The sequence below is a fragment of the Cetorhinus maximus genome, unplaced genomic scaffold (genome assembly GCF_964194155.1).
Source record: "Cetorhinus maximus unplaced genomic scaffold, sCetMax3.hap1.1 HAP1_SCAFFOLD_1336, whole genome shotgun sequence".
Taxonomy (NCBI): domain Eukaryota; kingdom Metazoa; phylum Chordata; class Chondrichthyes; order Lamniformes; family Cetorhinidae; genus Cetorhinus; species Cetorhinus maximus.
The window spans coordinates 50,672-63,521 of NW_027597277.1; the positions used below are offsets into that span (position 1 = coordinate 50,672).

At 42.6% G+C, this 12,850-nt stretch overlaps 1 protein-coding gene across 1 annotated transcript in view; it reads right to left on the reverse strand.

Annotated features, from left to right (window-relative positions):
* Window positions 1-12,850, reverse strand: part of LOC144676069 (putative histone deacetylase 1-B) — a 39,136-nt gene that overhangs the window by 8,873 nt on the left and 17,413 nt on the right. Inside the window, exons 6-9 of the mRNA XM_078536582.1 lie at window positions 9,209-9,301; window positions 8,811-8,919; window positions 7,757-7,897; window positions 5,002-5,110 (exon numbers count right to left, since the gene is read on the reverse strand). Of these exons, the coding sequence (XP_078392708.1) occupies window positions 5,002-5,110; window positions 7,757-7,897; window positions 8,811-8,919; window positions 9,209-9,301 (452 nt within the window). The remainder of the gene's footprint in view (window positions 1-5,001; window positions 5,111-7,756; window positions 7,898-8,810; window positions 8,920-9,208; window positions 9,302-12,850) is intronic.

Genomic DNA, 12,850 nt, shown 5'->3' on the forward strand with positions numbered 1-12,850 from the left:
TTGTTTCAATGCTGCCCGCTGACACTGACACCAAGACTGCAACTGAGCATGTGCAGGAATTGTTCCTCAGCCCTACCCCCCTCGAGCTGCAACACTAATAAACACAGCTTTCTTGAATTTCTTTCCTACCTGTCATCATGACCTCTGCGATCATCTGTTTAACAGACCCATCTTTAACCTCCTTGACCAGCATTCTCACTGAACTGACCAGTGGCCTCCAAGTTAACTGACATTTCAAATGATTTTCTCTCCTCAGGTCTGTCCTACCTTACACACACACACACTCTCCACAGTTTCAAAACTGCAGTCATAAATCCCTCCTCAAAAAACTCACCCTCATCCCCTCTTGCTTACATACTGCCACCCCATCTCCAGCTTCACTTTCTTCTGTACAACAGGACACCTCGGAGGGCTCATGCAGCGAGGCAATATGGGTAGAGCTCCGGAATAGGAAGGGTGCAGTCACAATGTTGGGAGTTTACTATAGGCCTCCCAATTGCCGGCGGGAGATTGAGGAACAGATATGTAGGCAGATTTTGGAAAGATGTAAAAGCAATAGGGTTGTTGTGATGGGTGATTTTAACTTTCCCTATATTGACTGGGAATCACTTAGTGCTATGGGTTTGGATGGTGCAGAATTTGTAAGGTGCATCCAGGAGGGCTTCCTGAGACAATATGTAGATAGTCCAACTAGGGAAGGGGCAATACTGGACCTGGTATTAGGGAATGAACCCGGCCAGGTGGTCGAAGTTTCAGTAGGAGAGCATTTCGGGAAAAGTGACCATAATTCAGTACGTTTCAAGGTACTGGTGGATAAGGATAACAGGAGTCCTCGGGTTAAGGTGCTTATTTGGGGGAAGGCTAATTATAACAATATTAGGCAGGAACTGAGGAATCTAGGCTGGAGGCGGATGTTTGAGGGCAAATCAACAACTGACATGTGGGGGGCTTTCAAACGTCAGTTGATAAGAATTCAGGACCGGCATGTTCTTGCTAGGATGAAGGATAAGCATGGCAAGTTTCAGGAACCTTGGATAACGAAGGATATTGTGAGATTAGTCAAAAAGAAAAGGGAAGCATTTGTAAGGGCTTGAAGGCTGGGAACAGATGAAGCCTGTGGACAATACAAAGAAAGTAGGAAGAAACTTAAGCAAGGAGTCAGGAGGGCTAAAAGGGATCATAAAAAGTCACTGGCAACCAGGATTAAGGAAAATCCCAAGGCCTTTTATACATATGTAAAAAGCAAGAGGGTAGCCAGGGAAAGGGTAGGCCCACTCAGGGACAGAGGTGGGAATCTGTGTGGGGAGCCAGAAGAAATGGGAGAGATACTAAATGAATACTTCTCATCAGTATTCACCAAAGAGAAGGACTCAGCAGTCGATTTGTCTAGGGAAGAGTGTGTAGATAGCCTGGGTCATGTTGAGATCAAAAAAGAGGTGTTAGGCGTTAGGATCTACCCCAGAGTACTGAGGGAGGCAAGGGAGGAGATTGCTAGGGCCTTGACAGAAATCTTTATATCCTCACTGGCTACGGGTGAGGTCCCAGAGGACTGGAGAATGGCCAATGTTGTTCCATTGTTTAAGAAGGGTAGCAGGGATAATCCAGGAAATTACAGGCCGGTGAGCCTTACATCAGTGGTAGGGAAATTATTTGAGAAGATTCCTCGTGACAGGATTTACTACCATTTGGAGGCAAATGGGCGTATTAGTGAGAGGCTGCATGGTTTTGTGAAGGGGAGGTCGTGTCTCACTAACTTGATCGAGCTTTTCGAGGAAGTGACAAAGATGATCGACAATGGAAGGGCAGTGGATGTTATATACATGGATTTCAGTAAGGCCTTTGACAAGGTCCCTCATGGCAGACTGGTACAGAAGGTAAAGTCGCACGGGATCAGGGGTGAGCTGGCAAGATGGATACAGAATTGGCTTGGTCACAGAAGACAAAGGGTAGCAGTGGAAGGGTGCTTTTCTGAATGGAGAGCTGTGACTAGTAGAGTTCCGCAGGGATCAGTGCTGGGACCTTTGCTGTTTGTAGTATACATAAATGATTTGGAGGAAAATGTAACTGGGCTAATTAGTAAGTTTGCAGACGACACTAAAGTTGGAGGAGTTGCAGGTAGTGAGGAGCATTGTCAAAGGATACAACGGGATATAGATTGGTTGGAGACTTGGGCGGAGAAATGGCAGATGGAGTTTAATCCGGACAAATGCGAGGTAATACATTTTGGAAGGTCTAATACAGGCAGGAATTATACAGTAAATGGCAGAACCCTTAAGAGCATCGACGGGCAGAGGGATCTGGGTGTACAGGTCCACAGGTCACTGAAAGTGGCAACGCAGGTGGATAAGATAGTCAGGAAGGCATATGGCATGCTTGCCTTCATTGGCAGGGGTATTGAGTATAAAAGCTGGGAAGTCATGCTGTAGCTGTATAGAACATTGGTTAGGCCACACTTGGAACATTGCATGCAATTCTGGTCACATTACCAGAAGGATATGGAGGCGTTGGAGAGGGTGCAGAGGTGGTTTACCAGGATGCTGCCTGGTCTGGAGGTTATTAGCTATGAGGAGAGGTTGGAGAAACTCGGATTGTTCTCACTAGAGCGACGGAGATTGAGGGGCGACTTGATAGAAGTTTACAAAATTATGAGTGGCATGGACAGAGTGGATAGTCAGAAGCTTTTTCCCAGGGTGGATGAGTCAATTACTAGGGGACATAGATTTAAGGTGAGAGGAGAAAACTATAGAGGAGATGTGCGGGGCAAGTTTTTTTACGCAGAGGGTAGTGAGTGTCTGGAATTCGCTGCCAGAGGAGGTGGTGGAAGCAGGTACGATAGTGGTGTTTAAGAGGCAGCTTGACAAATACATGAATAGGATGGGAATTGAGGGATATGGACCCCAGAAGTGCAAAATGTTTTAGTTGACGGGCAATATGATCGGCGCAGACTTGGAGGGCTGAAGGGCCTGTTCCTGTGCTGTACTTTTCTTCGTTCTTTGTTCTCAAAACCTTCAGCATTTGCTTCCCAAATCCGTGCGAATATTCCCAGTTTCATGTCGAAACGCTCAAGTTTTTGTCATTGCTGCAGCACTGAAACAGCCCTAATCAAAGTTATAAATGACGCCCTCTATGACTGGAGTGCACTTTCCTTCCTCATCCTCTCTACAGCCTTTGACACAGACTACTAGGTCATTCTTTTTCAACACCTTTTCTTTGTTGTCCAGCTCAGTGGGTTCCACTCCTACCAATCTAAGTTAGCCAGAGCATTTTCAACAGCAGCTCATCCTTCTGTCCTTACATCATTACCTCCGGGAGCCCTTCTCCCAAACCAAGCATCCAACCTCCTCTTCCACTTGTTCATGCTCTGCCTTGGCAACATCATCCAAAGATACGGAGTTAGGGTTTATATGGGCACTAACATCTAACTCTACCTCTGCACCACACAGCTTAACTTTTCCACTGTGTGCTTATCCAATATTTAGTTCTGGATCAGCTGAAATTTCCTCCGCATAATCAGAGACCAAAGCCATAGTCTTCAGCACCCACCACAAACTCCTCTACCGTCCTCCTGATTCCATCCCTCACTCTCACAGAATAGATGATGTTGAACAAGAGTACTAACACTGAAAAAAAACTTTTTCATACAGCAAGTGTTTAGGATCTGGAATGCAGTGGCTGAGAGTTTGGTAGAGACAGATTCAATCAAGGCATTCAAAAGGGAATTAGATATTTTGCTTCAAGTAATCAATCTGCCAGGTTACAGGGAGAAGGCAGGAAAATGGCACTAGGTGAATTGCTCATTCGGAGAGCCGGTGCAGATATGATGGGCCGAATGGCCTCCTTCTGCACTGTGACAATTCTGTGGGCATCCTATTCAACCAAGCTCAGCTTTAACCCATTTCCTGCGCATCACAAAACCTGCCTAATTCAATACCCATCATCTACCTCGGCTCTGGCATCAGCGCAACTGATGCAGGTATTCTCTTCCATGCTCTCATGTCAACAACAGGCTGCACCATTCCAATGCTCTTCTGCCCAGTCTGTCTTCATCCATAAACTTCAGATCATCCAAAACTCTGCTGCCCATCTCCTATTCCACATAAACTCTCATTCCCCATGAGCCCACGTCCACATTTTGCACAATAGACTTTGAAGGGCTGAGAATCAATTTAAAACTCTTATCCACCTGTTTAAATCCCAACATGCCAGGCTGTCCCCATTTCCCCATATAGTAACTTACTATAGGTCTACTTCACCTCCCCCCAACCAAAATTTTGCAGTTCTTCAGTCTGGCCTCTTTTGCACTGCCACCCTATTCCTCTTCATTAATAGCTGTGCTTTTCCTTCTCAAATTCTGTCTCTCAACCTCTCCATCTTCCAGACTTCCCCCTTCCTCATTTAAGACCCGCCTTAAAAACCATCACTTTGACCAAAGTTTTCTTTTCTTTTGACCTAAGGTTAGTTTTTGTTCAATTAAGTTTCTGCTTTTCTACTTTAAAAGCACTATACAAATGCAAATTGTTGTTCAGTTCAGAACTCGGAGGCAAGACAGTGATTTTGTATAATAACCCAATTCTCCAACATTTGCTAGCAAGTCTATGTGGCACCTGGTTTATGTCAATATATGGCTGCTGCAAAGTTACAGAATTCAGGTAACAAATGTTCCCAAGTTTGTCAGGATGGATCCCTTAAAGTATATGTTGCACACTAGCTTATAGGAATGCATGTTCACAAAATGAACGTTTACAAAACACCGCAAAACTGCCTAGCAGTCCATTTGCTTCACGTTAGTTGGATTCATTTGATCAGAGATTCTACAATGTTATTTCCACGTGTGGAAGAGACACTCTCTCTAGGAACAGTTACTAATTTATAGTGCATTTTTCACTTTTATAAAGCACAAGGCAGGCCTACATGTGAGCTATACTGCCTATTAGAAAAATAATTAAATAGGAAGATCTCACGTGGCAGCACCATTTAATATCAATAGAGGAAATTATATACTTTATCTTCTCCAGGTATTCGTTGGTGTTCTGGTTTGTCATATTGGAAGGACTAATGTGCAGTTTAAAGTCTGGTCCAAAGTACTCAAAGTAATCATTGTATGGCAGTTCTGAAACACAAAGAATGATTCATTTAAATTTATTTCTCCATCTTATGCAAAATAAACCACTTGCCAGCACAGAATATATAAATCTACCCTTGCACTAAATTTATAGTGGAATGCTGTGCTCAGAAAAACTCATTCCATTCAGCTTATGAACAAATAATTAATAACACATTGATATTAGACCATTAGTAAATGTACTAGTCACATCATACTTTCCTTTATAAATGTGAAAACTAAGTATTGGGATTGGTCAGTTAGTTGGTGTACTTCCAAGCCAATCAGTAACCTTCTCCCCCACCAACTTCACAACAGCAGTTAAGACCAAATTCAAACCTTTTGATATTACAATATATTCACAGCTTGCTCCATGCAATCAAGTACAAATGTTTTATTGATAAACTTAATGGGTCACTTTCATTTAAGCAAAAGCCAAGTGTAAAGTACTTCCCTCTATTAGGTTTTAAGAACCAAATTACTCTGACAAAGGTAGATCGAAATGTCTTACCCTAACTACTTTTTTAAAAAACTTCCAATTCCGAAGAGACTACTACTAGACAAACATTCCGTAATAAGTACAGGCAGATTGCAGGCGATCCTGGAGTCAATTGTTGCAGCAACAAAAGTCTAAAATGCCAGCTCAAAAATGAATTTTCTCCTACAAGGTAATGCACTGGTAGCAAGCAGTGGGGGAGAAAAGGATGCAGTTTTATACTGAAAATACTCTTTCCACTTTTCTACTTTTTAATGGTGATGCACATTCAGGAGCACATCCTGACCCATCTATAGAGCTATACATGTGGAAAAAAAGATCTACACTTTTCAATTCCCAAGATACCACTCCACATTCATATGGGGACCCCCCAAAATCATTCCACTGTTTGCTACTGCAAGTTCCAGCTCCTGGGCTGAGCCTCAGAACTGTACTCTCAGCTGGAGACCCATTACACACACACTTAGGTTGAAGAGACTGGAATAGCAGCATTTAGTGAGTAGACTGATGACTGCTGTGGCAACCCTAAGGCAGACATTTGGAGGCTGCAGATTTTAACACACATGTTGCTGTTGCCATCAGTGACTGGAGGCTCTGAAGAGGGGTGAGGTGCACACAACCACACAGAATAAATGAACTTTAACTTTAGATTTAGGATTTCTGGTCCTCACTTTTCACCCCACCAGCCTCCACATTCAAAGGATCATCCTCCACCATTTCCACCAACTCCACCACCAGACGCATCTTCCCCTCACCCACCCTGTTGGCATTCCGTAGAGACCGTTCCCTCTGGGACACCCTGGTCCACTCCATCACCCCCAACACCTCAACCCCCTCCCACGGCACCTTCCCATGTAATTGCAAAAGGTGCAACACCTACCCCTTTACCTCCTCCATCCTCACCACCCAAGGACCCAAACACTCCTTTCAGGCGAAGCAGCGCTTCACTTGCACCTCCTTCAATTTAGTCTACTGCATCCGCTGTTCCCAGTGCCATTTCCTCTACATTGGGGAGACCAAACGCAGACTGGGTGACTGCTTTGCAGAACACCTTCGGTCTGCCCGCAAGCATGACCCAGACCTTACTGTCACTTGCCATTTCAACACACCACCCTGCTCTCATTCCCACATGTCCGATTAGGCACTTTACAGCCTTCTGGACTTAACATTGAGTTCAACAACTTCAGACCATGAACACTCTCCTCTATCTACACCCCTCTTTTCAATATTCATTTTTATTTTTTAATCCACTTATTTTTATTCATTTTTATTTTCATTCATTTATTCATTGTTTTATCCCCCCACTTTTATCCCATTCCGGATCCCTTTATTCCCCTCACCCACCCACCCCACCTCCACAAGGGCCATCTTTTACTTGTTCATTTTTTTCTTTTCAGAGTGCTTACCCTTATCCTATTATCACATTCTGCTTTCTCACCTTAATGCCACTATCAGCACCTTTTTTAGCTCTTACCGCTACCATTAACACTCACTTTGTCCTATTGTTCATGACATCTTTGTCAATCTCTCCTCTGCCTCCACCTAATGCTGGCCTTCTAACCAGCTCCAGCCCCCTTTAAACAGTATAAATTTCATATTTCTACTTCTCTGTAGCTCTGAAGAGTCATGCGGAGTCGAAACGTCAACTGTGTTTCTCTCCACAGATGCTGTCAGACCTGTTTTTCCAGCATTTTCTGTTTTTGTTTTAAAGTATTTCATTAATTACATGTACTTTCTGCTAAACTTCCCAGTGCACTAAACCGTCAATAACTCTTCTCATTCTCATGTCCTCTAACTAAGTGACGAGTATCACACATGATTGGCTAGCATATTAATATTTATGAGGTAACATACTAAGGAATATGAAGTGTGAGATCTATCCAAAACACTGTCTTCATAGGATTGGGAATAATACTCTATGTAAAATACCTAGTAACAAGCTGCAGCATAATTTACAGAAACTTTGGTTTCAATGGCATAATACCCAGTGTTTTTAATTCTAATTCTGGTCTCCCCTGCCTAATCTTGCTTTCCATGCTCAACTGACCCTCTCAGATCAGGAGCAAACAATGGAGACTAATATGGAACTTCAGAGCCCTGGCCATCCATTGCCTGTTTCCTGCCACCTTATAGAAGACTTAAGCAGCAAATTAGCTTACCATTTGGAATCTCTGAGTCCAAAGCTACAGAAGTCTCATACGTCCAGCACCGAGCTACATTACGAATTGTATATCCTCCACCTCCCAACATCAGTAAAGGTAAATTAAAGGTCTTCACAAATTCAACACACTTAGCATGGCCTGTTTAAAGAATAATAATCAGTTTTAAAACAGGGGCTTAAGATTTCCAAGCTTTGCAGCATGTTATGAGAAAATTCTACCAATTACGCTATTAAACTGGCCTTCACGTTCAATTTTATGATAGATGTCTTAATGTACAGAAGCTATTACTCTTAGGAAAATTATCCAAACCTTGGGAGAGAGAAAATGCTAGGGAAGAGTTTTCTATGTAAAGTACAAAAAACAAACAATTGTTCTGTATATTTAAGCAAATACAGCTCATCCTCATGGGGACTGCCATTTCAAATCTCTCTCCTGTCTTCAGCTGTTCTGATAATTTAGATTATGGAGACTGCCTGCGTGCGTTCCTTAGCAGCTCTGACTTCAATGGAAATCATCAATTCAAAGCCATTTGTATGTTCTCTGGGGCTGTCTGATCCAAGGAGAGCCATTAGTGGGCATTTAGACAGCAAAACAAGGCCAGTAGTATCAGCACAGTCCATTCACATCAGAAGAGTACAGGATTAAGGTTAGTTGCAATTAGCCCCAATGTCTAGTATTCACTGTAAAGGCCATTCTAGATATACAAGATAGAACACAGCATGTTATTCAACATGACCCCAAGCATGGCATGCTGCCTTCACATGAGAAATCAGAAGGCAAAACTGCAGGACTACATAAAAAAAATGTTACTCTTTCTACAAGCTTTCTAGAGGCCACTGAAATGCTGCAGTAATGTTCCAGGATAACTGAGAATCTTTAAGGAGATTAAGGAGAGGGGAGAAAATATTTAGGGAGGACAGGTCTAAAATAATTCACAGGATTGTCATTTGAACAAATAAAAAACAAAACACAAGTGACCATAAATCAAACATCACCTTAAGTGAGCTCATCTATTCAGGCACATATATACATAAAAAATGGATTACTGTACCTTTAATAGTAAGGTTAAAACAACCCAGTCTATCCCCAGACAAAGAATCAGCACCACACTGCAATGCAATGGCACTGGGCTGGTACATCTCCATCACCTTACATATAATCTAGTGAGGAAGAGAAAGGGTTTTACAATATTGCACGGAGGTCCCACACTCGTGCCTGCAAACAAGCTGCACATGTAATCTGTAACATACAAAGAAATGGTCCACAGCAAGGAACATTCCAAAGCCAAAAGCACTCAAAATTCCATCCCCTGTACAGCTAGAAGGATCAAGCAGTGGCTACACAAATCCTTCTGGAATAAGTATGATTCGAACAGGTTTGTTGTACACTACAAATTGGCTTTGGGAGAATTTTACTTGCTATTTAATAATGAGCAAAGGAAACACTTACAGGCTTGAATATGGCTTCATAAGATTCATCATCGATTCCATCTCTCAATGGGAAATTTACAGCATAGTACTTGCCTTTACCTGCACCTATATCCTGTACAGCAAAAAAAAAGGCTCAAATCAGTTTCCCACAAATAAAATATACAACTAAAGATACATTTCTATTAATATATATGAAGATGCAATGATAACCGATGTTCTGCACTAATTTATTACTTCTTCACCCTGGTCCTCCAGGCGCCTTTTTATCAAACCCAAAATGCTTTCTGGCTTTAGCTACCTACACTTGGATTTTCAGGAAATCATGTATCTGAACCATTGTTCTCATTCACATCTTTCATTAATTCTCTATTGAATGCATACTTCCATGGTTCTTCACGTTTCACAACTCAAATATTAAGCTGTCTGTGTCCATATGCAGCAAGACCTGGACAACATTCAGGCTTGGGTTGATTAAGTGACAAGCAACATCCATGCCACTCAAGTGCCGGGCAATGACCATTTCCAGCAAGAGAGAATCTAACCATTGCCCCATGACATTCAATGGCATTACCATTATTGAATCCCCCACTATCAACATCCTGGGGGTTACCATTGACCAGAAACTGAACTGGGCTAGCCATATAAATACTGTGGCTACAAGAGCAGGTCAGAGACTAGGAATCCTGTGGCGAGTAACTCACCTCCAGACTCCCCAAAGCCTGTCCACCATCTGCACAGCACGTCAGGAGTGTGATGGAATACTCCCCATTTGCCTGGATGAGTGTAGCTCCAACAACACTCAAGAAGCTTGGCACCGTCCAGGACAAAGCAGCCCACTTGATTGGGACTGCATCCAACAACCTAAACATTCACTCTCCCCCCAGCACAGGTGCGTAAGTATGTAGCATTTACAAGATACAACGCAGCAACTTAACAAGGCTCCTTTAGCAGCACCTTCCAAAACCACAAACCCTGCCACCTAGAAGAACAAAGGCAGCAAACACATGGCAATATTACCCTCAAGTTCCCCTCCAAGTCACACACCACCTGATCTGGAACCATTCCTTTAGTGCTGCTGCTTCAAAATCCTGGAACACCCTCCCTAACAGCACTGTGGATGTGCCTAGACTACATCAAGTGCAAAGGTTCAAGGAGACAGCTCACTACCGTGCTCTCGAGGACAATTAGGGTTAGGCAATAAATGTATCCTTGCGAGCAACATTCACATCACATGAACTAATAAAAACAAACTTATAGGCACACCATATTGCATCTTCTAATTGCCTGTCTATTCGATTAACCTGTTTTCACCTTGAAAGCTTTTGCAGTCCTCTTCGCTGTTTGTCAAAGCCATTGCTTTGACATTATGCACCATGTACCCAAGCACACATCATGTACATGTATAGCCCTGGTCACTTGCAATGCCCATGCTTGCAGCAGGCAACCATCCACCGGACAATTAAGGATAACCATTGTTCATCACAACTGAACTCAATTACAAAGGTGCCTCTTAAAACATTAAGCATACCAGCTATTTTGGGCAACCCAATATGCTCCTTGCATCTCATGAAAGTGCAATTTTCTTTATTACTTGACATTCTGCACCTGCCACTTAATGGCACTGATCATTAAATTATAGGTTAGAAATAGATAATTAACTGCGAGGACAAGATTTTTGACTAATTTAAAATCCTCCAAAATAGAGACATGTCGAAGCTTTTCATCCTGCACTCATTAGGACACTTCACAAGAATACCAATATATGGGGAAAAACAACTGTTTATACTGTATGTGAAGGGAATGCTGATTGGTAGAGGTGTTGCCATGGAGAATGCACCAGTGATGGTGACTGACAGTTAACTGCCAAGCATTCTTTGAAATTTAAACCAGGCAGCTTGACCCCGATTGGGCAAGGCATTCCCTGAGGAATGAGTCAACGAATGGCTGTCGCTTATTTTGCTTAGCTGAAACAGGCACAATGTGTGTTCATGTTCTTTCTGCCTGCAAAGAACAGGGCCCTGCGTAATAATACGTAGCTTCCAGTACACGCAACTGAGAGCCCAACCGACAATCTTAAATTGTTTGTCAGTGTAATTCTTAGCACACTGAGGATCATTTAGCAAATGCTGTCCAATCACGGAATCACATCTTAATGTTGGACGCTGCGTTTTACAAGCACGGGCTGGTTGGGTACAGTCTATGCCTTGCCTGTTGCACTGGGACATCCTGTTTGATACAATCCACCAGTCTTTGGGACATACGGCTTACATAATTAGCATCACACGGGCATTGAAAAAAGTCTACCTCAGATTACCCTGGAAAGGAAAGGTATCGTAAAGATTTGAGCAACAGGTGAAGCTAGCTGTTTCACGCTGCTACTATGCAGTAGCAACACGAGTGGTATTGGCCACTAACAGGATGCTGCTGTCAAGCCAACAAGACGTTCTGCCTATCACACAAATGAGTAATGTGGTATATGAATTTCAGTGCCCCTGTATGATGCTAGGTATGTAGGCAGTACATCCCAAAGACTGGCAGGTCGTATTAAACAGCATGTCCTAGCCATTGTTCGCAATGGACAGGGTACTGACCGTACCCAATCAGCCCGTACTTGAGAAACTCAAAATAGTGTCCAACATTAAATGTGATTCCGCGATTGGACAACATTTACTAAATAATCCTCAGAGTGCTAAGAATTACGCTGACAACTAGTCTAAGGTTGTCAGCTGGGCTCTCAGTTTTGCAGTGGTGTATTTGCGTGTACTGGAAGTTATATATTAATACAAACGACCCTGTTCTTTGCAGCCAGAAAGAACATGTACACACATTGCGTCTGTTTCAGCTAAACAAAATAAGTGACAGCCATTCACTGACTCATTCCTCAGGGCAATGCCTTGACCAATCAGAGTCAAGCTGCCTGGTTTAAATTCCAAACAATGAGAGTTAACTGCCAGCCACCATCACTGGTCTATTCTCCATGGTAAAGCCTCCATCAATCAGCACTCTTTTTCACATATAGGATAAATTGTTTTCCCCTTATATTGGTGTTCTTGAAGTGTCCCGATGAGTGCAAGGTGAAAAACTTCGACATGTCACTTTTATCAGCAATACTCAAGTTCCATATTACCAAATGACTATCCTCCAAAATATTGACACTTCAGTGGCAATACCACTTGGGGAGCAGAAGGATACTTAAAGAAAATGAGAGATTGTATTTACTCATTGAGAGCAAATCACAAGATCCATTCAGAACACAATAGCCTCCAACAGGCATTTTATCATGAACAGGTTGGTTAATGCCACACTTTCCTTGAAGTCACAAATATCCCAACTGTTTATTAAATATCTATCTGCATTAGTGACTGGTTTTAAATGCTAATCATTAGTTCAAATTATGCGAATAGTTGTCGCAAACAAATCCCAAAATTAACATTTCATAGCATTAACAGGATTCTTTGTTTTTATTTAATTTGTGTTCTGCTGATCAAAGTAGTTTGGGCACTAGCCACTAAGACCAAGTGCATGTTCATCCCTTAAGGTTTAAAAATTCCAGTTTTGCTGTCCACTGCCTAATTTGGGGGGGGGGGGTGGGGAAGAAAGAAAAATCAACTCACTCCTAAAAAAGCCCAGTGATCAGGCCATCAGATCCATCCTGAATTTG